Here is a 27274-nt window from a genome sequence, read left to right as displayed (position 1 = left end):
GGGGAAGCACAATAAATGGTGGTATACTGAAGCCATAAATTTTATGTACTAAACCTAGATTGTATAGAGCATGCAGCTACTTTTTTTCCCCCAACTGACCTAAACTTCATCATGGGCATCCATCCTGCACTGAAGAGGAAAAGAATGAGGGAGGGAGAAAGTCTGCCACCTTCCCCTCCTATATGTTGGTGGTACCATCCTGTTTATACTATATCCTGTGTACTCTTTATTATTACCTTGTAATAGAATACACAGATCTTCAAATTTTGCTTTTGGTATGTAAAGGTAGCTTTGGAATTTAGAAATTCCTGTTCTCTTTTGACAAAGAGAGATTTGACTATTGAAGCCAAACATTGTCTTCCTTTTCTAATTCGTACTGGCCCATCTCTCTTTTTCTTTTTCCAGTTTTACTGAGGTATAATTGACAAATTTAAAAAATCGATATACTTAAGGTATACAACTTGTTGTTTTATATAAGTGTACATTGTGAATTGATCACCATAATCAAGCTAATTAATGTAACCATTACCTCACATAGTTACCATTTTGTGTGTATGTGTACATTTAAGATCTACCTACTCTCTTAGCAAATTTCAAGTATACAATACAGTGTAGTTACATTGCTATACATTATATCTGTGTGGTATGTATAGATATAATACTATTCAGGATTAAAAAGGAAGGGAGTCCTGCCATTTGAGACAACATGGATCAACCTGAAGGACATTATGCTAAGTGAAATAGGCCAGGAGAGGAAAGACAAATACTGCAAGATCTCACTTATATGCGCAATCTAAAATAGTCAAACCCATACAAGCAGAGAGTAAAGTGGGGGCTGCCGGAAGCTAGCAGACAGGGAAATGGGGAGATAGCTGTTGGCCCTTCTCTTATGGCATGTCATTCTCTGAGACACTGAATAATAGATGAGAAATCCTAGAGCTACGTTGCCCAATATGGTAGCTACTAGCTAGAGCTACTGAGCACTGGAAACGTGGACAGTGGGACCAAGGGACTGCATTTTTAATATTACTTAATTTCAGTTTTTAAAACTGGTACTTGCTTTGATTATTAGAAAACTTTTAAATATGTTTGGAACAAACTGGGTATGTGCTTCTACTTTTACACTGTAAATTTTATGAAACCTAAATAGAGATCAAATACTTGAGATGAAAATGTAGTATCAGAACTGAGATGAATTGCAAGAGACAAATAGACACTGGATTTTGAAAACTTTGCAAAAAAGGGAATGCAAAATATCTCATTAATAATTTTTATATTGACACATATTGAAAGTTAAAATTTAGACATACTTGGTTAAATAAAATATATTTTAAAACTTGAACCTTTGTTTTTGCTTTTTAAAAATATGACTTAGAAAATTAATAAACATATATGTGGTTCACTTTATATTTCTACTAGATATTGCAGACATAGACAAGAGCATATGATTCAAGGGAAATGAAAAATATATCAGTTAATATTCAAAAATATTGTTCCCATTTCAGCATTTATTGTTATTTTATTATTTTTATTTATTATATTGGTTGGAGTTGTGTACTGAACCTAAAACCATTTTTTAGGGCACTCGTATTCATAAGACAATAGTTAGCTATATCTGTTAACTATATCTAACTTTTATGTCTATTAATGTATTACTATTTCAAGCAGCACATAAAGTAATAAAATGATTTTATGGAATTATCTTTAATTTTCAGAGTTAAACTATCACAGTCTATTTTTTTAGGTTCTGATTATTAAAACAGCTTTTTAAAAAACATTTTGCTTCTAAAAGTTAATCAATTGTTTTGTATTTTATTGATACCTTTTTTTAACATCTTATTGGCGTATGGTTGCTTTACAATGTTGTGTTAGTTTCTGCTGTATAACAAAGTAAATCAGCTATACATATACATATATCCCCATATCCCCTTCATCTTGCATCTCCCTCCCACCCTCCCTATCCTACCCCTCTAGGTGGTCACAAAGCAGCACTGAGCTGATCTCCCTGTGCTATGTAGCTGCTTCCCACTAGCTATCTATTTTACATTTGGTAGTGTATGTATGTCAATGCTACTTTCTCACTTCGTCCCAGCTTACCCTTCCCCCTCCCCGTCCTCAAGCCCATTCTCTACCTCTGCATCTTTATTCCTGTCTTGCCCCTAGGTTCATCAGAACTTTTTTTTTTTTTTAGATTCCATATATATGTGTTAGCATACGGTATTTGTTTTCCTCTTTCTGACTTATTCCACTCTGTATGACAGTCTCTAGGTCCATCCACCTCACTACAAATAACTCAATTTCATTTCTTTTTATGGCTGAGTAATATTCCATTGTATATATTGCCACATCTTTATCCAATCATCTGTCGGACACATAGGTTGCTTCCATTTCCTAGCTATTGTAAATAGTGCTGCAATGAACATTGTGGTACATGTATCTTTTTGAATTATGGTTTTCTCAGGGTATATGCCCAGGAGTGGGATTGCTGGGTCGTATGGTAGTTCTATTTTTAGATTTTTAAGGAACCTCCATACTGTTCTCCATAATGGTTGTATCAATTTACCTTCCCACCAAACAGTGCAAGAGGGTTTCTTTTTCTCCACATCCTCTCCAGCATTTATTGCTTATAGATTTGTTGAAGATGGCCATCCTGACCGGTGTGAGGTGATACTTTGTAGTTTTGATTTGCATTTCTCTAATGATTAGTGATGTGGACCATCCTTTCATGGTTTTTTTTGTTTGTTTGTTTTTTTGTTTTTTTTGCGGTACACGGGCCTCTCACTGTTGTGGCCTCTCCCATTGCAGAGCACAGGCTTTGGACGCGCAGGCTCAGCGGCCATGTCTCATGGGCCTAGCCACTCCACAGCATGTGGGATCTTCCCAGACCGGGGCATGAACCCGTGTCCCCTGCATCGGCCGGCAGACTCTCAACCACTGTGCCACCAGGGAAGCCCCCTTTCATGTTTTTATTGGGATACTGTATATCTTCTTTAGAGAAATGTCTGTTTAGCTCTTCTGCCCATGTTTGGATTGGGTTGAATGTTTTTTTGATATTGAGCTGCATGAGCTGCTTGTATATTTTGGAGATTAATCCTTTGTCACTTGCTTCGTTTGCAAATATTTTCGCCAATTCTGAGGGTTATCTTTTCACTTTGTTTATGGTTTCCTTTGCTGTGCAAAAGCTTTTGAGTTTCATTAGGTCCCATTTGTTTATTTTTGTTTTTATTTCCATTTCTCTAGGAGGTAGGTCAAAAAGTTTCTTGCTGTGATTTAAGTCAAAGAGTATTCTTCCTATGTTTTCCTCTAAGAGTTTGATAGTGTCTGGCCTTACATTTAGGTCTTTAATCCATTTTGAGTTTATTTTGCGTATGGTGTTAGGGCATGTTCTAATTTCATTCTTTCACATGTAGCTGTACAGTTTTCCTAGAACCATTTATTGAAGACGCTGTCTTTTCTCCATTGTATATTCTTGCCTCATTTATCAAAGATAAGGTGACCATATGTGCATGGGTTTATCTCTGGGCTTTCTATCCTGTTCTACTGATCTATATTTCTGTTTTTGTGCCAGTACCATAGTGTCTTGGTTACTGTAGCTTTGTAGTATAGTCTGAAGTCTGGAAGCCTGACTCCTACAGCTGTGTTTTTTTCTCTCAAGATTGCTTTGGCTATTCAGGGTCTTTTTTGTTTCCATACAAATTGTGAAATTTTTTGTTCTAGTTCTGTGAAAAATGCCAGTGGTAGTTTGATAGGTATTGCATTGAATCTCTAGGTTGCTTTGTGTAGTATAGTCATGTTCCCAATATTGATTCTTCTAATCCAACAACATGGTATATCTCTCCATCTGTTTGTATCATTTTTAGTTTCTTTCATCAGTGTCTTATAGTTTTCTGCATACAGGGGTTTGTCTCCTTAGGTAGGTTTATTCCTAGGTATTTTATTATTTTTGTTGTAATGGTAAATGGAAGTGTTTCCTTAATTTCTCTTTCAGAGTTTTCATCATTAATATATAAGAATGCAAGAGATTTCTGTGCATTAATTTTGTATCCTGCTACTTTACCAAACGCATTGATTAGCTCTAGTAGTTTTCTGGTGGCATCTTTAGGATTCTCTATGTATAGTATCATGTCATCTGCAAACAGTGACAGCTTTACTTCTTCTTTACCAATTTGAATTCCTTTTATTTATTTTTCTTCTCTGATTGCTGTGACTAAAACTTCCAAAACTATGTTGAATAACAGTGGTGAGAGTGGGCAACCTTGTCTTGTTCCTATCTCAGAGGAAATGGTTTCAGTTTTTCACCAGTAAGAACAATGTTGGCTGTGGGTTTGTCATACATGGCCTTTATTATGCTAATTCCCCTATGCCTACTTTCTGGAGAGTTTTTATCATAAATGGGTGCTGAAATTTGTCAAAAGCTTTTTCTGCATCTATTGAGATGATCTGCTGGTTTTTATTCTTCAATTTGTTAATATGGTGTATCACAGATTGATTTGCATATATTGAAGAATCCTTGCATTCCTGGGATAAGCCCAACTTGATCATCGTGTATGAACCTTTAAATGTGCTGTTGGATTCTGTTTGCTAGTATTTTGTTGAGAATTTTTGCATCTATGTTCATCAGTGATATTGGCCTGCAGTTTTCTCTTTTTGGGACATCTTTGTCTGGTTTTGGTATCAGGGTGATGATGGCCTCATAGAATGAATTTGGGAGTGTTCTTCCTTCTGCTATATTTTGGAAGAGTTTGAGGAGAGGTGTTAGTTCTTTTCTAAATGTTTGATAGATATCGCCTGTGAAGCCACCTGGCCCTGGGCTTTTGTTTGTTGGAAGATTTTTAATCACAGTTTCAACTTCAGTGCTTGTGATTGGTCTCTTTATATTTTCTATTTCTTCCTGATTCAGTCTTAGAAGGTTGTGCTTTTCTAAGAACTTGTCCATTTCTTCCAGGCTGTCCATTTTATGGGCATATAGTTGCTTGTAGTCATCCCTCATGATTCTTTGTATTTCTGCAGTGTCAGTTGTTACTTCTCCTTTTTCATTTCTTATTCTGTTGATTTGAGTCTTGTTCCTTTTTTTCTTGATGAGTCTGGCTAGTGGTTTATCAATTTTGTTTATCTTCTCAAAGAACTAGCTTTTAGTTTTATTGCTCTTTACTATTGTTTCCTTCATTTCTTTTTCATTTATTTCTGATCTGTTCTTTATGATTTCTTTCCTTCTGCTAACTTTGGGGTTTTTGTGTTCTTCTTTCTCTAATTGCTCTAGCTGTAAGGTTAGGTTGTTTATTTGAGATTTTTCTTGTTTCTTGAGGTAGGATTATATTGCTATAAACTTCCATCTTAGAACTGCTTTTGTTGCATCCCATCAATTTTGGGTCATCATGTTTTCACTGTAATTTGTTTCTAGGTATTTGATATCCTCTTTGGTATTTTCAGTGACCTCTTGGTTATTCAGTAGCGTACTGTTTAGCCTCCACAGGTTTGTATTTTTTACAGTTTTTTTTCCTGTAATTGATATCTAGTCTCATAGCACTGTGGTCGGAAAAGATCCTTGATATGATTTCAATTTTCTTAAATATACCAAGGCTTCATTTGTGGCCCAAGTTATGATCTATCCTGGAGAATGTTCCATGAGCACTTGAGAAGAAAGTGTATTCTGTTGTTTTGGGATGGAATGTCCTATGAATATCACTTAAATCTATCTGGTCTATCGTGTCATTTAAAGCTTGTATTTCCTTATTTATTTTCATTTTGGATGATCTGTACATAGGTGAAAGTGGAGTGTTAAAGTCCCCTACTATGACTGTGTTACTGTTGATTTCCCCTTTCATGGCTGTTAGCATTTGCCTTATGTATTGAGGTGCTCCTATGTTGGATGCATACATATTTACAATTGTTATATCTTCTTCTTGGATTGACCCCTTGATCAATATGTAGTGCGCTTCTTTGTCTCCTATAATAGTCTTTATTTTAAAGTCTATTTTGTCTGATATGTGAATTGCTACTCCAGCTTTCTTTTGATTTCCATTTGCATGGAATAACTTTTTCCATCCCCTCACTTTCAGTTGTATTTGTCCCTAGGTCTGAAGTGGGTCTCTTGTAGACAGCATATATACAGGTCTTGTTTTTGTATCCATTCAGCTAGTCTATGTCTTTTGGTTGGAGCATTTAATCCATTCACATTTAAGGTAATTATCGATATGTATGTTCCTACTACCATTTTTTTCACTGTTTTGGGTTTGTTATTGTAGGTCTTTTCCTTCTCTTGGGTTTCCTGCCTACAGAAGTCCCTTTAGCATTTGTTGTAAAGCTGGTTTGTTGGTGTTGAATTCTCTTAGCTTTTGCTTGTCTGTAAAGGTTTTAATTTCTCCATCGAATATGAATGAGATCCTTGCTGGGTAGAGTAATCTTGGTTGTAGGTTTTTCCCTTTCATCACTTTAAATATGTCCTGCCACTCCCTTCTGGCTTGTAGAGTTTCTGCTGAAAGATCAGCTGTTAACCTTATGGGGATTCCCTTTTATGTTATTTGTTGCTTTTCCCTTGCTGCTTTTAATATTTTTTCTTTGTACTTAATTTTTGATAGTTTGATTAATATGTGTCTTGGTGTGTTTCTCCTTGGATTTAACTGTATGGGACTCTCTGTGCTTCCTGGACTTGATTGACTATTTCTGTCCCATGTTAGGGAAGTTTTCAACTATAATCTCTTGAAATATTTTCTCAGGCCCTTTCTTTTTCTCTTTTTCTTCTGGGACCCCTATAATTCGAATGTTGGTATGTTTAATGTTGTCCCAGAGGTCTCTAGACTGTCCTCAATTCTTTTCATTCTTTTTTCTTTATTCTGCTCTGCAGTAGTTATTTCCACTATTTTATCTTCCAGGTCACTTATCCGTTCTTCTGCCTCAGTTATTCTGCTATTGATTCCTTCTAGAGAATTTTAAATTTCATTTACTGTGTTGTTCATCATTGTTTTTTTGCTCTTTAGTTCTTCTAGATCCCTGTTAAATGTTTCTTTTATTTTCTCCATTCTGTTTCCATGATTTCGTGTCATTCTTACTATCATTACTCTGAATTATTTTTCAGGTAGACTGTCTATTTCCTCTTCATTTGTTTGGTCTGTCAGGTTTTTACCTTGCTCCTTCATCTACCATATTTTTCTGTCTTCTCATTTTTCTTAACTTACTGTGTTTGGGGTCTCCTTTTCTGAGGCTACAGGTTTGTAGTTACCATTGTTTTTGTTGTCTTCCCCCAGTGGGTAAGGTTGGTTCAATGGCTTGTGGAGGCTTCCTGTTGGAGGGGACTGGTGCCTGTGTTCTTGTGGGTGGGGCTGTATATTGTCCTTCTGGTGGTGTGTTTTGGGGTGTCTATGACCTTATTATGATTTTAGGCAGCCTCTCTGCTAATGGGTGGGGTTGTGTTCCTGTCTTGTTATTTGTTTGGCATGGGCCATCCAGCACTGGAGTTGCTGGCCATTAGGTGCCGGTGGTCCTTAGCATTGAGATGGAGATCTCTGGGAGGGCCCTCGTTGATTGATATTATGTGGGGCCAGAGGTCTCTGGTGGTCCAATGTCCTGAACTTGGCCTCTCTCACCTCAGAGGCTCAGGCCTGACACCAGGGTGGAGCACCAAGATGCTGTCGGCCACATGGGTCAGAAGAAAAGGGAGAAAAAAAGAAAGAAAAATAAATAAAATAAAATAATTAAAATATATATATTTTTTTATTATTAAAATGAAAAAGTAATTGTGGGGCTCCCCTGGTGGCACAGTGGTTGAGAATCCACCTGCCAATGCAGGGGACACGGGTTTGTGACCCAGTCTGGGAAGATCCCACAGGCTGTGGAGCTGCTAGGCCCATGAGCCGTGGCTGCTGAGCTTGTGCATCCAGAGCCTGTGCTCCGCAGCGGCAGAGGCCACAACAGTGAGAGGCCCGCGTACGGCCAAAAAAAAAAAAAAAAAAAACCCAATTGTGGGGATTTAATCCGCTGCTCCTGAGTCTACATTGAGAGATTTCTCTTTCCCTTCTTTGTTCGCACAGCTCCTGGGGTTCAGCTTTGGTTTTTGCCCCACCTCTGTGTGTAGGCTGCCCTTAGGCTTCTGTCCCCATCCAGACAGGACGGGGTTAAAACAGTGGTTGATTAGGGGGCTCTGGCTCACTCATGCCGGGGGGAATGAGGGGTACAGTAGTTATAACTGGTATGCGGGGCGAGCCTGCGGCGGCAGAGGCCAGCATGAGTTTGCTGGGAAGTTATCTCTGGGTTACGGGACCCTGGAAGTGGCAGGCTGCACAGGCTCCCAGGCCGGGAGATGTGGATAGTGACCTGTGCTTGCACACAGGCTTCTTGGTCGCTGCAGCAGCAGCCTTAGCATCTCATGCCCGTTTCTGGTATCTGCGCTGATAGCCGTGGCTCGCGCCCGTCTCTGGAACTCACTTAGGTGGTGCTCTGAACCCCCTCTCCTCGAGCACCCCGAAACAATGGTCTCTTACCTCTTCGGCAGCTCCAGACTTTTTCCCAGACTCCCTCCCGGCTAGCTGTGGCGCAGTAACTCCCTTCAGGCTGTGTTCACGCAGCCAACCCTGGGATCTGACCTCCGAAGCCCAAGCCTCAGCTCCCAGTCCCCATCTGTCCCGGCGGGTAAGCAGACAAGCCTCTGAGGCTAGTAAGTGCTGGTTGGCACCAATCCTCTGTGTGGAATCTCTCCGCTTTGCCCTCTGCACCCCTGTTGCTGCACTCTCCTCTGTGGCTCCAAAGCATCCCACCTGCCCACGCCCCGTTTCCACCAGTGGAGGGGCTTCCTAGTGGGCAGAAACTTTTCCTCCTTCACAGCTCCCTCCCAGAGGTGCAGGTCCTGTCCCTATTCTTTTGTCTCCGTTTTTTCTTCTTCTTTTGCTCTATCCAGGTATGTGGGGATTTTCTTGCCTTTTGGGAAGTCTGAGGTCTTCTGCCAGCATTCAGTAGTTGTTCTGTATGAGTTGTTCCACATGTAGATGTATTTCTGATGTATTTGTGGGGAGGAAGGTGATCTCCACGTCTTACTCTTCTGTCATCTTGAAGGTCCTCCCGATACCCTTTAAATACTTGGTGGATTCCTTATTTAGTCAGTGTAAACCAGGAGGAAAAGCTGAACTTTAGGAGTTTAGTAACCTGGGCTAAAATGTCAGTCTACCACTGATTATTTCTGTGACCTTAGACAGATTACTTAACTTATCTGAATCTTAGTTATATCATTTTTTAAATGAAAATGACAATAACAGTTTGTAGGATTTAGCACAGTTATGTTACAAGGAGTGTAAGTTTTATTACTGTCACAAGACACCATGAAGATTTTTGTTTGCTCTGTGCCAGGAAAAAACCTAAAGGATTAAAATGATATATTTGGATTAAAACTACATTTGCTGGGAGAAATAATAAATTGAATTGCCTAACTTATGTGCATGGGAATAAAGGTCCTTAAACATATTGCATTTGAAAAACCAAGGGTGGCCATCCACTTTCTTTACAATATACTTAATGGGTCCCTAACAAAAGATTATATAATCACAGACACAAAATTTATCATGTAGTTGATGTCCCTGAATGGGTAACGCTAGGGAGTCACAAATGTGATATAAATTAACAACAAGCTCAGTGTTCAGGAACAGCTGTTACACACAGTTAGGATCAGAATATGCTCAGTGACTCAGCTGCCCCCAGCACAATGGCCGACTGATGGTTTGGCTGTGAATAACAGCCCCTTCATCACTGACACATTTACTTTATCCTTGTAGTGCAGCCGTGGCTGGTTTTACATGGAGACCATTTCTCTCCAGTATGACCCCCATGATAAATATATTGTACACACGGCACTTCGTCCATCAGCCAGAAGAACAAAAATTCCTTTACTTGACATTTTCTCTGCCATCTATAAAATCATTTCCATCATCTAACAGCCGTTTCCATTCACCAGATAAAACAGTAAGAGAATATTTAGATAAAGATAGGCTTCTGTCTTATTTCTGATTGGGATATAAGGAAAAGAAAGCTATGTGACATGTGAGGAGTTACATGCAAGCAAAAGGAATTTGATTCCTGTGATTGTGAGAACTCCATTATCTCTAAGATTTAAAATTCTCTAACTGGTAAGTAAGAAAGTGAAATTAATAAGTAAAAGACCAACCTAGAGGCCTTTAAATACAACAAAAACGTGCACTAGACTGTTAGATGAATTGAGGAATTAGTTTTGGTTTAACTTAAAGGCAAATGAAGAAAGTAGAACCTACTAAACTATTAAAATATGCAAATAAGAAATTTAAGTTTAATATCAGAGATAAGAAGTTAGTGGTAAAAATGGTAAAAGCACATCTCAAATATCTCTGACAAATCCTCAAAACTGTTTAAATTTGTAGTTAAATCTTAAGACTCACAATGTTTCTCAGATTTTCTTTAGCTAAGGAAAGAAGCTATAATGAATGGATAAGTGATAATCCAAATACACGATCTCTGTATGATATGCACTATGTATAATAGTCTATATATCATATGAATTATAAAAAATTAAAGACTAAGAACTGGAGTACAGATCTTGAGATACCCTCTTAAATTATACAATAATAGGAAAAGACTCATAAGACTTAAAAAGAAAATGTAATAATGTAATAAGGAAAAGAAATGTGTGAGAGAAGACATGCTCCCCTGGTCTCCCCCAACCTCACACAGAGTCTCATAGTTACTGGGAGTATATAATAAAAGACAGTATATATATGTTTGCAATTAGCAACAAAGTACTTTACCCATTTCACACAAATAATAAATATTAAATATAACAGTGTGAGATTTCAAGGGATATCTTAAAATCTGAGAGTGTGCTTTTAGGATATTGCTGACCTCATTGCTAACCCTAATCTGTGGCTAAATCACAGGGGGAGAAGTTTTCCTCTATGGTCCCACAGGTCTTAGAAGGTGCCTTTTTTTCCTGCCATCTCATGTCTTGAAACTTCTCTCCTCCCACCCCTCAATTTTCATTCAACTAAAAGCCGCCTAGATTCATTTCCATTGTGCCCCCATCCGATCTCCAACTCTCACCTCACTCCTCCTCAAGAAGAAGGATTAAATGGAGAGGATGAACCCTATGGGTGGCCTCTCTTCTCCCATGCTCCCCACCAGCTTTCATCCCGCACCTCAAGAAGCTCTAGGCTTGGGGTACATGATTAGCTAGATGTTAAAAGATCCCTCTCTCCTTGATGCCTGCTCTGCACCTCAAATCACATTCCCAGTCTCTGTTCCAGCTGTTGTGGGGAGTGAACTCATTCTCGTTTTGCTACTCGGCATTTTGTTCATAACAATTATGAAAAGACATCATTTTTGTATTGAAACAATATATATTTTTTCCTCCTTTGCTAGCTTATGAGGGATAGAAATACCCTTTCCTCTTTGTCACCTCAGTGGCTAACACGGTGCTTGGCTCACTCTCAATAACTAATTAATCACAATAAAAGTTAAGATCACCTGAATGCTTACTATATGTCAAGGACTGTACTACATGCAGTACTTGTGTCAATCATGTAATCCAAATAATTCCATGACTTTTGTACTTAACAGCAGAGGTAACTAAGACACAGAAAGGTTAAGTAACTTAGGTTAAGGTTAAGTAGCCCGTGGACTTATGGCTAAGAGTGATGAAGCAGGGCTCCAAATTCAAGCAGTTAGGTGCCAAGTCCATGTTCTGACCACCACCATGCCATATGCAGTAGCCTCTACCTCTGTCTTGGAGGAGGGCATGGCTTGAGGGGTTCTTCAAGCGGAGGTGAGAGCATGCACAAAGGAGAAACTGGAGGAACTGAAAATCAGTGTGTCAGACTGAAGGTTTGGTGGGTGGCATGTGGGCGAGTGCTGGGAGGTGACCGCAGAGAGGGGAGTGGTGGGAGATCAGTCTGGAGGGATAGGGATCATGTTTCCAAAGGCTCTGTATGTTGATGGACCTAGAGGATATCATGCTTAGTGAAATAAGTCAGAGAAAGACAAATACTATATGATATCACTTATATGTGGAATCTAAAACATAAAACAAACAAATGTATATAGTGAGACAGAAACAGACTCACAGATATGGAAAACTAACTAGTGGTTACCAGTGGGGACAGGGAAATGGGGAGGGGCAAGATATGCATATGGGATTAAGAGATATAAATGACTATGTAATAAGCAACAAGGATATACTGTATAGCACAGGGAATTACAGCCATTATCTTGTAATGACTTTTAATGGAGTATAACCTGTAAAAATTGAATCACTATGCTGTACACCTGAAACTAAATATTATAAATCAACTATACTTCATTAAAAAAATAGCATATGTTCGTTCACAACAACAAAGAAATAAAAATGGCTTTAAAAAGAAAAATAAACAAGAAAAAAACACAAAGGCTTTGTGTGTCAGGTGAAGGAGTTTGGATTTTTATTAAAAGGAAAATTGAAAGCCATTAAAGGGACATCAGTAGATGATAGGACAAGATCTGAGTTTTAAAATATCACTTTGGCTGAAGGGGTTCCAGGTGTTGGACCGTCGTATCCTGAACTGGAGTAATGGCTGTAATTATGAACAGATTAAGTAAATATTTAGGGAGTTGAACTGGTAAGATGTGGTGGTTAACTAGATGTGTGTGTGTGTGTGTGTGTGCACGTGCATTCATGTGGATGAGTGTGAACTGAGTGCAGATCAGCGGGGGTGGAAAGTAAGGTGAATGAGGAGAAAAGCCACAATTAGTCCCAGGTGAATGAGGAGTAAAGCCATAATTAGTCCCAGGCCACAACAGAAGTTTCCAGTGAGGAAATCTATATTCCTACCTAAACAGACAATTATGTTCACACATTCACCAGGAATCAAAACATTCTACCTGTTTCATCATGGAAACGTTGTACTTCATGGTAGTCCCATAGCATTATTAGTAATATACATTAAGTATATAACATTAATGAGTTAAACAGGCTTTTGAAGGCTGAGCTAGGTACCAAAGCTCCATGTAAGACATGTCTGCCATCAGGTAAAGTTTCAAAAAATAAGTTAAAATACTAGACTGGAACTCAAGGAGAGAGGCAGCGCCAGACATCAACCCTGGCAGCACCTTAATCTTGGACTTATAGCCTGCAAACTGTGATAAAATTAGTTCCTATTATTTAAGCCACCCAGTCTGTGCAATTTTATTATGGCAGCCTTAGCAAATTAATAGAATCCTCCCCCTCCCAGCTACATCTAAGTATTAAGCACCATGAGATTAAGGGCTGAATGCCTTTGTCTTTGAATCCTTAGAACATCATAGGTGCACAATAATTTTTTGATAAATTAATGAATACATACTGAATCAATTGTTATTGTCAGTGTTTTGTAAATAAACCAACTAATAATTGTTTCATTGTTTAAATTTCTTCTTTAAAATGTGGTACAAGTGCTGCAAATTTATGTAAAAATATAGTGAATCAAGATTTTACTTTGAGCCCTTTTAGACATTTCTTGTCAGACACTAAGATAATTGATGGCATTGCATATTACTGAAAAGCTGAATCTAGACCTGTGAGTTTAAAGGAAAAGACAAAGGTCACTGCTAAAGAAAAACCTTGGGAACTGTGTGACCATGAAGTCTATACAAGTCAACAGTGTGATAAAGCAAGCAAGCAGGGAAACCAACACAAATGAACAAAAACTACTGCCATCTTAGGTTTATGTGCATTGGATCAGTTTTGAAGGTGCTTGTGTAAATATTAGATCTTTGATGTCCCTTAGTATTTATATTTGTAAAGCATTTTACAGTCATAGAATTATAGAATTGCAAAATAAGGAAGTTTCCAGAAAATCCAGATGTTTCTAAATCATATTTCATTAATTCTTAGGAAATTCAAAGAGGGGCTTCTAGATCATTCATGAGGAAGTGTGATGAGAGGATTACATGATTATATGTTACCAGGACTGGTTATTTAATTTGCAGGGTCCAGTAAAAAGTGAAAATGCGAGACCTCTTGTGGAAAAACCCACCAGACCTAACAAATGAAGAGGATATTGGCAGTCTACCTGACAAATAATTCAGAATAATGATAGAAAAGATGATCCAAAATCGTGGAAATAGATTTGAGAAAATACAAGAAATCTTTAACAAGGACCTAGAAGAACTAAAGAGCAAACAAACAATGATGAACAGCACAATAAACGATATTAAAAGTTCTCTAGAAGGAATCAATAACAGAATAACTGAGGCAGAAGAAGGGATAGTGACCTAGAAGATGAAATAGTGGAAATAATTACTGCAGAGCAGAATAAAGAAAAAGAATGAAAAGAATTGAGGAAAGTCTCAGAGACTTCTGGGACAACATTAAACACACCAACAGTGAACTATAGGGGTCCCAGAAGAAGAAGAGAAATAGAAAGAGACTGAGAAAATATTTGAAGAGATTACAGTTGAAAACTTCCCAAATATGGGAAAGGAAATAGTTAATAAAGTCCAGGAAGTGCAGAGAGTCCCATACAGGATAAATCCAAGGAGAAAAATGCCAAGACATATATTAAACTATCAAAAATTAAATACAAAGAAAAAGTATTAAAAGCAGCAAGGGAAAGCAACAAATAACAAACAAGGGAATCCCCATAAGGTTAACAGCTGATCTCTCAGCAGAAACTCTGCAAGCCAGAAGGGAGTGGCAGGACATATTTAAAGTGATGAAAGGGAAAAACCTACAACCAAGATTACTCTACCCAGCAAGGATCTCATTCATATTCGACAGAGAAATTAAAAGCTTTACAGACAAGCAAAAGCTAAGAGAATTCAGCACCACCAAACCAGCTTTACAACAAATGCTAAAGGAACTAATCTAGGCAGGAAACACAAGAGAAGGAAAAGACCTACAATAAAAAACCCAAAACAATTAAGAAAATGCTAAAAGGAACATACGTATCGATAACTACCTTAAATGTAAATGGATTAAATGCTTCAACCAAAAAATATAGACTGGCTGAATGGATATAAAAACAAGACCTGTATATATGCTGTCTACAAGAGACCCACTTCAGGCCTAGGGACACATACAGACTGAAAGTGAGGGGATGGAAAAAGATATTCCATGCAAATGGAAATCAAAAGAGAGTTGGAGGGGCAATTCTGATATCAGACAAAATAGACTTTAAGACAAACAGATGTATACAAAGACTATTACAAGAGACAAAGAAGGGCACTACATAATGATCAAGGGATCAATCCAAGAAGAAGATAAAACAATTGTAAATATTTATGCACCCAACATAGGAGCACCTCAATACATAAGGTAAATACTAACACAGTCATTGTAGAGCAATTTAACACCTCACTTTCACCAATGGACAGATCATCCATAATGAAAATAAATAAGGAAACACAAGCTTTAAAAAACTCAATAGACCAGATAGATTTAATTGATATTTATAGAACATTCCATCCAAAAACAACAGAATACACTTTCTTTCAAGTGCTCATGGAACATTCTCCATGATAGATTATGACTTGGTCCACATAATCATTAGGAATGTCAAGACGGTGAGAGCAGAGCATCAAAACCAACCATGGGGTCCTCCTGAGCACGGGCCCCCGTGTGACAGCACAGGTTACACACCCAATGAAACTGGCCCTGCATGTTATGATTTCCATTTTAGAGAGTCACTTGGAAAACTACTGGAAGAATAAATGGATTACAATGGGCAGGAGGAGAGGCTATTAGGAAAATTTTATTGGTAATCCAGGCATGCTACGATGAGGGCCTAAACCATGTTTGTAGGTGGGATGAAGAGAAGTTTTTCATGCTGAAGTAATACCTCCAATGACTCTTCAACTTTACTATTTAACTTTCCCTATTTTAATTATATTTGTAAATAACCCCAAAACTATCATCTTAACACCATAGACCTTCATGAAATGAAAATACCCAATAAGAAAACTTTATGGAATAAAGAAAATCAATTACAGAATGAGTTTAAAAGACCCTGTGATTCTATGTTAAAAATGGCCCAGTTAATTAGTGGGTGTCACCGTAAGTTAGTTAAACTTAAATACTGTGAATATATGAGCACACTGAGGCCATCGAGAGCACTGAAGTATAAGAAGTATGCCTGATTTACGTGCAGTGGCCATCTTTAGCATTTTGGCAAGTGCACTGTGATTTCTGGCTCACCCTAAGAAACCAGCCAGGCTGGAACACCGTGCGTTGTACCATTGCCACAAGGGAGTCAAAATTATGCTCCTGGGAAACTACAGAGGCATTAGTCACCCAGAACAAAGGGTCCCAGGTAAGGGACCTGGAATTCTGCACTGTCAGCACTCCAGGTGTGCACCTTAGTTTACTGGCTGTACCAGGGAGGAAGTGCAAGGGAGTGGCTCAGAAAATACACTTGGGGAGCATTCTGGATTCAGACTCTGGCTCCAGCAAACACTGGCTGTGTGACTCTGGGCAAGTTATTAAATTTCTCTGAGTCTCAGTTTTTTCATCTTTAATTTGGGAATTATAATATATCCATAGTTTACAAGTGTGAGGACTGAACAAGCTAATCTATGGAAAGCACTTAGCACAGTACTGGCGCACACAGTAAAAGCATGTCACTTATTATTCAGCTATTCACACAAATATGGTGGACCCCTTTTTAGGGAAAGCAAGAGTCAAAAGGGCCTTAAGTTTTAGGGCTTTTTTTTGTGTATAAGGAGTATTGTAAAGTTGACCGCTGGAGGGTCCAAGGGGGTGCTGTACCAGATGCTGAGGCCGTGGTCATCACCAATCACAGCTCAGCTGTGGACAGGGACCCTACCAGCCAGCATCCCTGTGAATCCAACTCAGCTGCTTTCACATCCACAGGCAGTGACAAGTAACTAGGATCACTGAAGGGTGTACAAAAGGACCTCCCCACCCTCAGGATGTGCATGGACCCACTGCAGGCACCATGTCCAATTACGAGATTGATTAAAGGCTTACCCAGTTGAGATGAGAGTGGCAAAGAGGCTCCACGGGAGGGCCTTTGGGGGAAATATATAAACGCCAAGGTGTATGTCCATTTCCTCTCTTGGCTCTAATAAAAGTGCCATAGAAAGCGCAAATGCTTAATTTATTTAAGGAATTAGGAGGAGCTTCAAGATGGCAAAAGAGTAAGACGTGGAGATCACCTTCCTCCCCACAAATACATCAGAAATACATCTACATGTGGAATAGCTCCTACAGACCACCTACTGAATGCTGGCAGAAGACCTTGACCTCCCAAAAGGCAAGAAACCCACCCCCACCTGGGTAGGGCAAAAGAAAAACGAAAAAACAGAGACAAAAGAACAGGGACGGGACCTGCATCTCTGGGAGGGAACTGTGAAAGAGGAAAAGTTTCCACACACTAGGAAGGTCCTTCATGGGTGGAGATGGTGGGTGGCAGATGCGGGAAGTTTCGGAGCCATGGAGGAGAGTGCAGCAACAGGGGTGCGGAGGGCAAAGCGGAGAGATTCCCGCACAGAAGATCGGTGCTGACCGGCACTCACCAGCCCAAGAGGCTTGTCTACTCACCCGCCGGGACAGGTGGGGGCTGGGAGCTGTGGCTCAGGCTTTGGAGGTTGGATCCCAGGGCGAGGACTGGGGTTGGCTGCGTAAACACACCCTGAAGGGGGCTAGTGCACCATAGCTGGCTGGGAGACAGCCCGGGAAAAGGTCTGGAACTGCCAAAGAGGCAAGAGGTTTTTCTTGCCTCTTTGTTTTGGAGTGCATGAGGTTGAGGGGATTAAAAGCACTGCCTAAACGAGCTCCAGAGATGGGCATGAGCCATGGCTATCAGCGCAGACCCCAGAGACGGGCTTGAGATGCTAAGGCTGCTGCTGTAGCCACCAAGAAGTGTGGGTGCAAGCACAGGTCACTACCCACACCTCCACTCCCAGGAACCTGTTCAGCCTGCCACTGCCAGGGTCCAGTGATCCAGGGACAATTTTCCTGGGGGAACACACAGAGCATCTCAGCCCAGTGCAACATCATGCTGGCCTCTGCGGCCATAGGCTTGCCCCACATTCCATACCCCTCCTTCCTCAGGCCTGAGTGAGCCAGAGCCCCCCAATCAGCTGCTACTTTAACCCCATACTGTCTGAGCGAAGAACAGATGCCCTCAGGTGACCTACATGCAGAGGTGGGGCCAAATCCAAAGCTGAACCCCAGAAGCTGTGCGAACAAAGAAGAGAAAGGGAAATCTCTCCCAGCAGCCTCAGGAGCAGTGGATTAAATCTCCACAATCAACTTAAGGTACCCTGCAACTGTGGAATACCTGAATAGACAACAAATCATCCCAAATTGAGGCAGTGGACTTTGGGAGCAATGATATATAATTTTTTTTGCTTTCTCTCTTTTTGTGAGTGTGTATGCGTATGCTTCCATGTGTGATTTTCTCTGTATAGCTTTGCTTTTACAATTTGTCCTAAGTTTCTGTCTGTCCATTTTTTGTTTTGTTTTGTTTTTGTTTTTAACTACAGATTTTAGTGCTTATCATTGGTGGATTTGTTTTTTGGTTTGGTTGCTCTCTTCTTTTTTTTTTTTTTTTTTTTTTTGTGGCACGTGGGCCTCTCACTATTGTGGCCTCTCCCGTTGCAGAGCACAGGCTCTGGATGCGCAGGCTCAGCGGCCATGGCTCACGGGCCCAGCCGCTCCGCGGCATGTGGGATCTTCCTGGACTGGGGCACGAACCTGTGTCCCCTGCATTGGCAGGCAGACTCTCAACCACTGCGCCACCAGGGAAGCCTGAATTTCTGTTTATTTTTAATAATTATTTTTTATTTTAATAACATTATTCTATATTACTTTATGTTATTTTACTTTTTGCTTTCTTTCTTTCTTTTTTTCTCCCTTTTATTCTCAGCTGTGTGGATGACAGGGTCTTGGTGCTCTGGCCAGGCATCAGGCCTGTGCCTCTGAGGTGAGAGAGCTGAGTTCAAGACATTTGTCCAACAGAGATGTCCCAGCTCCATGTAATATCAAACGGCAAAAATCTCCTAGGGATCTCCATCTCAACACCAAGACCCACTCCACTCAATGTCCAACAAGCTACAGTGCTGGACACCCTATGCCAAACAACTAGCAAGACAGGAACACAACCCCAGCCATTAGCAGAGAGGCTGCCTAAAATCATAACAAGGTCACAAACACTCCAAAACACACCACCAGATGTGGACTTGCCCACCAGAAAGACAAGATCCAACCTCATCCACCAGAACACAGGCACTAGTCCCCTCCACCAGGAAGCCTACACAACCCACTGAACCAATCTTAGCCACTGGGGGAAGACACCAAAAGAAACAGGAACTACAAACCTGCAGCCTGAGAAAAGGAGACCCCCAAACACAGTAAGTTTAGCAAAATGAGAAGACAGAGAAACACATAGCAGATGAAGCCTTGGTAAATTTAAGATAATTGAAATCATATAAAGTATCTTTTCTGACCAAAACACTATGAGACTAGATATCAATTACAGGGAAAAAACTGTAAAAAATACAAACACATGGAGGCTAAACAACACAGTACTTAATAACCAAGAGATCACTGAAGAAATCAAAGAGGAAATTAAAAAATACCTAGAAACAAATGACAGTGAAAACATGACAACCCAAAACTTATGTGATGCAGCAAAAGCAGTTCTAAGATGGAAGTTTATAGCAATACAATCCTACCTTAACAAACAAGAAACATCTCAAATAAACAACCTAACCTTACAGCTAAAGCAATTAGAGAAAGGAGAACAAAAAAACCCCAAAGTTAGCAGAAGGAAAGAACTAATAAAGATCAGATCAGAAATAAATGAAAAAGAAATGAAGGACACAATAGCAAAGATCAATAAAACTAAAAGCTGGTTCTTTGAGAAGATAAACAAAATTGATAAGCCATTAGCCAGACTCATCAAGAAAAAAAGGGAGAAGACTCAAATCAATAGAATTAGAAATGAAGGAGAAGTAACAACTGACACTGCAGAAATACAAAGGATCATGAGAGATGACTATAAGCAGCTATATGCCAATAAAGTGGACAACCTGGGAGAAATGGACAAATTCTTAGAAAAGCACAACTTTCTAAGACTGAACCAGGAAGAAACAGAAAATATAAAGAGACCAATCACAAGCACTGAAGTTGAAACTGTGATTAAAAATCTTCCAACAAACAAAAGCCCAGGACCAGATGGCTTCACAGGCAAATTCTATCATTTAGAGAAGAGCTAACACCTCTCCTTCTCAAACTCTTCCAAAATACAGCAGAGGGAGGAACACTCCCAAACTCATTCTACGAGGCCACCATCACCCTGATACCAAAACCAGACAAAGATGTCACAAGGAAAGAAAACTACAGGCTAATATCACTGATGAACACAGATGCAAAAATCCTCAACAAAATACTAGCAAACAGAATCCAACAGCACATTAAAAGGATCATACACGATGATCAAGTGGGGTTTATCCCAGGAATGCAAGGATCCTTCAATATATGCAAATCAATCAATGTAATACACCATATTAACAAAGTGAAGAATAAAAACCATATGATCATCTCAATAGATGCACAGAAAGCTTTTGACAAAATTCAACACCCATTTATGATGAAAACCCTCCAGAAAGTAGGGATAGAGGGAACTTACCTCAACATAATAAAGGCATATATGACAAACCCACAGCCAACATCGTCCCCAATGGTGAAAAACTGAAACCATTTCCACTAAGATCAGGAACAAGACAAGGTTTCCCACTCTCAGCACCATTATTCAATATAGTCTTGGAAATTTTAGCCACAGCAATCAGAGAAGAAAAAAATTAAAAAGGAATACAAATCGGAAAAGAAGAAATAAAGCTCTCACTGTTTGCAGATGATGTGATGCTATACATTACATAGAGAATCCTAAAGATGCTACTAGAAAACTACTAGAGCTAATCAATGAATGTGGTAAAGTAGCAGGATACAAAATTAATGCACAGAAATCTCCTGCATTCCTATATACTGATAAAAAATCCGAAAGTAAAATTAAGGAAACACTCCCATTTACCATGGCAACAAAAAGAATAAAATATCTAGGAATAAACTTACCTAAGGAGAAAAAAAACCTGTATGCAGAAAAGTATAAAACAGTGATGAAAGAAATTAAAGATGATACAAATAGATGGAGCAATATACCATGTTCTTGGATTGGAAGAATCAACATTGTGAAAATGACTATACTACACAAAGCAATCTCCAAATTCAATGCAATCCCTATCAAACTACCACTGGCATTTTTCACAGAAGTAAAACAAGAAATTTCACAATTTGTATGGAAACACAAAAGACCCCGAATAGCCAAAGCAATCTTGAGAAAGAAAAACGGAGCTCAAGGAATCAGGATCCCTGAATTCAGACTACACTACAAAGCTACAGTAATCAAGACAGCATGGTACTGGCACAAAAACAGAACTGTAGATCAATGGAACAGGATAGAAAGCCCAGAGATAAACCCACGCACATATGGTAACCTTTTGTTTTGATAATGGAGGCAAGAATATACAATGGAGAAAAGACAGCCACTTCAATAAGTGGTGCTGGAAAAACTGGACAGCTACATGAAAAAGAAGGAAATTAGAACACACCCGAACAGCATACACAAAAATAAACTCAAAATGGATTAAAGACCTAAATGTAAGGCCAGACTCTTAGAGGAAAACATAGGCAGAACACTCTATGACATAAATCACAGCAAGATCCTTTTTGACCCACCTCCTAGAGAAATGGAAATTAAAGAAAAATAAACAAATGGGACATAATGAAACTTAAAAGCTTTTGCCCAGCAAAGGAAACCATAAACAAGACGAATAGACAACCCTCAGCATGGGAGAAAATATTTGCAAATGAAGCAACTGACAAAGATTAATCTCCAAAATTAACAAGCTGTTCATGCAGCTTAATATCATAAAAACAAACAACCCAATCCAAAAATGGGCAGAAGAGCTAAATAGACATTTCTCCAAAGAAGATATACAGATTAACCACAAGCACATGAAAGAATGCTCAACATCATTAATCATTAGAGAAATGCAAATCAAAGCTACAATGAGATATCATCTCACACCTGTCAGAATGGCCATCATCAAAAAATCTACAAACAATAAATGCTGGAGAGGGTGTGGAGAAAAGGGAATCCTCTTGCACTGTTGGTGGGAATGTAAATTGATACAGCCACTATGGAGAACTATGGAGGTTCCTTAAAATGCTAAAAATGGAACTACCATACAACCCAGCAATCCCACTACTGGGCATATACTGTGAGAAAACCACAATTCAAAAAGAGTCATGTACCACAATGTTCACTGCAGCTCTATTTACAATAGGCAAGACACGGAAGCATCCTAAGTGTCCATTGACAGATGAATGGATAAAGAAGATGTGGCACATGTATACAATGGAATATTACTCAGCCATATAAAGAAATGAAATTGAGTTATTTGTAGTGAGGTGGATGGACCTAGAGTCTATCATACAAGACCTAGAGTCTTGTCTGAAGTAAGTCAGAAAGAGAAGAACAAATACCGTATGCTAACACATATATATGGAATCTAAAAAAAAAGAAAAAAAATGGTCATGAAAAACCTGGGGGCAGGATGGGAATAAAGATGCAGATGTAATAGAGAATGGACTTGAGAACATGGGGAGGGGGAAGGGTAAGCTGGGACAAAGTGAGAGAGTGGCATGGACTTATATACACTACCAAATGTAAAACTGATAGCTAGTGGGAAGCAGCCACATAGCACAGGGAGATCAGCTCAGTGCTTTGTGACCATCTAGAGGGGTGGGATAGGGAGGGTGGGAGGGAGGGAGACACAAGAGGGAGGGGATATGGGGATATATGTATATGTACAGCTGATTCACTTTGTTATAAAGCAGAACCTAACACACCATTGTAAAGCAATTATACTCCAATAAAGATGTTAGAAAAAAAAAGTCTGTACCAACAAATGAAATAAAATTTAAACTTAAAAAAAAAGGAATTAGACCTGTTTATTCAGAAGAATCAATCCAGTGCTTTGTATAGGAACAACCTCTGAGTATCATTTTCTAGATCACTATAATTAGAGATTATAGATTTATTAGGGGGCAATGGGAAAACATCTATTTAAACATCATAGTTACAAATAATGAGCATTTAAAATAGGGTGTAATTGTTTGAACCAATCAACATACGTTTCTAGTGTGTATTATACTTATGCTACTGCTAGCACTGTGGTGGTTATAAAGAAATGGTCTCTAACCTCAGTGAATTTATAATCTACTGGAGGGAGAAATACATAAATAATAAAACAACTGGGCAAAACTTTACCCTTTTTAAGTGCTAATTTACCAAGCCTTCCCAGATCAGAACATGCGCAGTGGCATACTAAGGGTGGAGTGGGAGCAGCAGTCTGCCCCAGGTGCAGGCAATAAAGGGAATACAATAATAAAACCAACTGTCTAACTGCTTTCTATAATTGCCAGGCAATTCTAAACAATGTCAGTGAATAGGGACTTCTGCCCCCCAGGATCTTTTGTTGGTTGTGGCAGATTGTATCCTTCAAAGATGGCTGCAACAGTCCCGCCATCCCCTTGCTCCCTTGCCATTCCCTCATTAAGTGGTGAAGTCAAATTCTCCTCCCTTTGAATCTGGGTAGTCTTATGACTTGCTTGTAAACAACAAAGTGCAGCAGGTGTGACACTGTGAACTCATAAAAGCCAATGAACTTCTGCTTTGTTCACTGGAACACTCGTGCTTGGAGTCTTGTAGGAAACCTGACCATTTGGGGCAGCCATGCTCTGAGGAAGCCAAGACCTATGGAAAAGTCATATATAAGTAGCCCTAGCCTTTAAGTCCTCCCAGCCCTAATGCAGCATCTGAATGAACAATCCTTCAGATGATTCCATGCCCTAGATATCAAGGTGCCCTTGGAGCCAGCCTTTGAGTCTTCTCAACTGAGGCCAAAAACATCATGTAGAAGAGACAAGACAGCCATGCTGCATCTTTTTTTAAATATCTGACCTACAGAATCTGAGTACAGTAAATTGTTTTATTCCAAGTCTGGGATGGTTTGTTAAGGAGCAATAGTAAGTGGAAGATTGGTTTAAGCTGAAATAATTGATGCTGTTACTGACGAGTGTTTATATATATATATATGTATATATATATATATATATATATATATATATATATATATATATATACATATATATATATATATGATCTTCAAATCAGCACATTTTGACTACATAATCTCTAATAAATATTGTATTGTACATGGAAGTTAATTTGTCTTTTTATTTTGGATAAATTATGAAATTTATTTATATTTCACCTTTTAAAAGCCAGAACATAACAAATGTCACTTTCTGGAAAGTCGCCTTATTAGAAATACATGAAATGCACTTAATACAAGGAACTCAGTTTCTTGGTATCACCAGTGAGACCACCATCATCAGGTCCCGCAAATGAAGGTTTTGTCAAATTTCCCTCTAAACTTAGACTGAGATGAACTTCTTCCAGAAATTACAGTGAAGAAGCTGACCATAACATCAGGGCCCTCCCAAGCAACAGCACATTAGAAAAAGTTACTTTGCCCCCAAAGGGCCCGTCTTTGCTGGGCCCTGGGCACGTGCAGCTCTGGCTGGCAGGTAGCGCGAGGCCCACAGCGCAGTGCACAGGCCCAGAGCCCCTTGTCATCTGAAACCTCAGCCACTGACCAGAAACAATGTCCATATTCAGACAAGAGATCTAACAAGGAAAAATGAACCTAAACCCAGATGCCTTTTGGTGGATCAGAAGCTCTGCTCCTACAGATCAGACAGCCCTTAGCCTCGTATTTATTAATATTCGTGAAACAGTCGAACTTCAGGCTTCCGGGGGTATTAGCAAAGCGAGTTTCCAGTGGACAGCTTCCATTACCAACTGCTCCCAGGAAGTGTGCTGTGCCTTCTGAGCAGCGTGTCTTGTCAGAGACAGCGGCGGCGATACCAGATCTCCCCAACCCCTCCGCTTTAGAAGGCAGGTCTTCACACACCAACTTACGTGTTGAAGCCAGTTCTATAAGGAAACCATTCGTGATAGAAAAGCAACACGCAGTTTAATCTAAATTACCAAATAAAAGAACTAGTATCCACTGGACCCCCCAAACTTCTTATTCATCTGAGGACTCCTTTTTGTGCTTCAAGGACAGGAACATAAGCAGGCTCCCCAATAGAGAAGCAAACATAACCAAGTCACCGGAAAATACTTCATTAGTTTGAAAATCAGAACCAAAAAGCTATGGCCCTCCCACCTCACTTAGCTGACCCTCCTCCTCACTTATGGATAAATGGAGTTTAACTTTCCTAAGCCAGAAACACTTACTTTCACTAAAAATATGTGGTTATACCTTTATCCTAAAAAGGCACCATGCAGGCATTTAAGACTGAACCAGTTAATCCTAAGGGTGTGCAGGAATGATAGGAAAATATCACTGAGCAAAACTTCTAGCACCAGACCATGTTAAGTCCAGAACATTCACGCCAACAGGACGTGTGAAATGTTTCCCATGAGGTAACTCCAGCTTCTGGCAGCTGCTGCCAAGGACCAACTAACAGGAACTTGCACAGCACAGAAGGAGCTCCATCACTGATCAGATGCATTATTGCCAGAGCTCACACACTGCGGGGACAAGGAGAGGAGACGCTTGTCTCATCTGTGCTATTCATGACCCAGAAAAGGTCCTGGCTGGCTCAGAGGACCTGAGAGGTCAACATCGAACACGAGGCTCAAATGTGAAACAAGGACAGGTGGAGAAGCTGGGTTCCCTTCCAAAAAGGAGGCAGAAGCTGCAGGACGTGGCTGAGGAGCAAGACCAGACATGTGACAAGCAGGGTAAACAGTAGGGGAAGAGCCCAAAGGAAAGGAGGGCTCTGATCTGGGGACCTGTTCCCCGTCGGAAGTGACCCTGTCTTAATACCACGGCTCACTTCCAGGTCTATTGTACATTTAGGTGGAGGAGTCACACGTTTCCCGCTGAACACGTAATGGAAGCTCTGGAACACGAGCCCCAGCAGAGCCTGCTCACTGGTCGATGATGGAGCGCTGCAGCACCTAGTTCATCTTGTCCTCCTCATCCACGTCGTAATCCACGAAAGTGTCGTAAGAAAACTGGTGCCGGCGCTGGCTGTGCTCTATGAAGTTGGCGCTGCGGTAGTTAGGGTCTCCCCAGGGCATCGAGGCACATATCGGACAAACCACAGATTTAGTGTCCGTGCTATGGAACAACTTGCAGTGTTCTACAAGTCCTTCTTGATCAAAATTCTTCTTGGGACGGTAAGGACAAGGAAAAGTGTAACAGTTTGGGACATTTCTTGGCTGAAGGGACACATCCTTGGTGGTGGCCTTCACACCTTCCATGATGTAATTCTGGTATTTGGAACAGGTAGCCACATGCGCACGGATCTTGGATAGGAAGAAATTTTTATGGCAGCCATGGCAAGAAGTCTCTGTGCTCTCAATCTGCCACTCGAGCTCCACGGCTTGGAGGCCAGGTGCCAGAGTGCTGCGACACACCCCACAGACAGGCTTCTTCGGCTTCAGACATTCCTGCAGGCATGCAGAGCAAAAGACGTGTCCACAGGGCACCTGCACCGGCTTCTCGTACACCTCTAAGCACATGGGACACGTGAAGCGGCCCAGGGGGTCGGCCTCCGCCGTGGGCCCTGCCAGCTGCAAACCACCATCACGGTCTGGCAGTTGCGCCACCGTCTTGCCGCCGCTGAGCGCAGAGCAACGGCGGCCGAGAAGGAGGAGCCCCCATGGAAGTTAATTTGAACTCCCAGCTATACTTTCGACTTCTGGCATGTGGACTCAGCCACACATACTCATCTGGAGAGGAAGTCTGTAAAGGTTGGGAACCATTCAAGCTCACTTTGGTCATGGAGTGTCTCAAACCCCTATGGTTTCACATTTAAACAGTAGATTTGAGAGGGAAAAAAAATGAAGCTTAGTAACTGTAAAGATGAAGAAAAAGACCTTGAATTATTTTGATTCTGCCAATCTATGTGACTACTTGGAGTTTTTATGTTTAACTTAATGAAATGATGTAATGAAATAATAAGATACTTCAGCATAATAAAATAATAAAATAATGGAAATGCAGAGTATAGTGTTTTTACTGGGTAAGTGCAAACTTTAGTTCATACATGAAACACTTTACCAAATTTTAATGCCTTTAAAATTAAAACATTCTTATTTGTCTATCTTAAACCTGAAAAAATGAATCAATAAAATAATGATTA

At 39.9% G+C, this 27274-nt stretch overlaps 2 protein-coding genes across 3 annotated transcripts in view; both read right to left on the bottom strand.

Moving 5' to 3' along the window:
* The window catches only part of PLPPR5 (phospholipid phosphatase related 5), a gene marked incomplete at its 3' end in the record, with an annotated part of 128611 nt that overhangs the window by 33802 nt on the left and 67535 nt on the right, over nt 1-27274 (bottom strand). The window lies entirely within an intron of this gene.
* On the bottom strand, nt 24327-26701 carry LOC308612094 (E3 ubiquitin-protein ligase RNF114-like). Its single transcript, XM_081224347.1, has one exon. The coding sequence runs from the start codon at nt 26649-26651 to the stop codon at nt 26085-26087; it is 567 nt and encodes a 188-aa protein (XP_081080473.1). The 5' UTR covers nt 26652-26701; the 3' UTR covers nt 24327-26084.

This window comes from Mesoplodon bidens (assembly GCF_964165515.1).
Source record: "Mesoplodon bidens genome assembly, chromosome: 2".
In the NCBI taxonomy this organism is placed as follows: domain Eukaryota; kingdom Metazoa; phylum Chordata; class Mammalia; order Artiodactyla; family Ziphiidae; genus Mesoplodon; species Mesoplodon bidens.
This window is presented reverse-complemented; position numbering and strand designations above follow the sequence as displayed.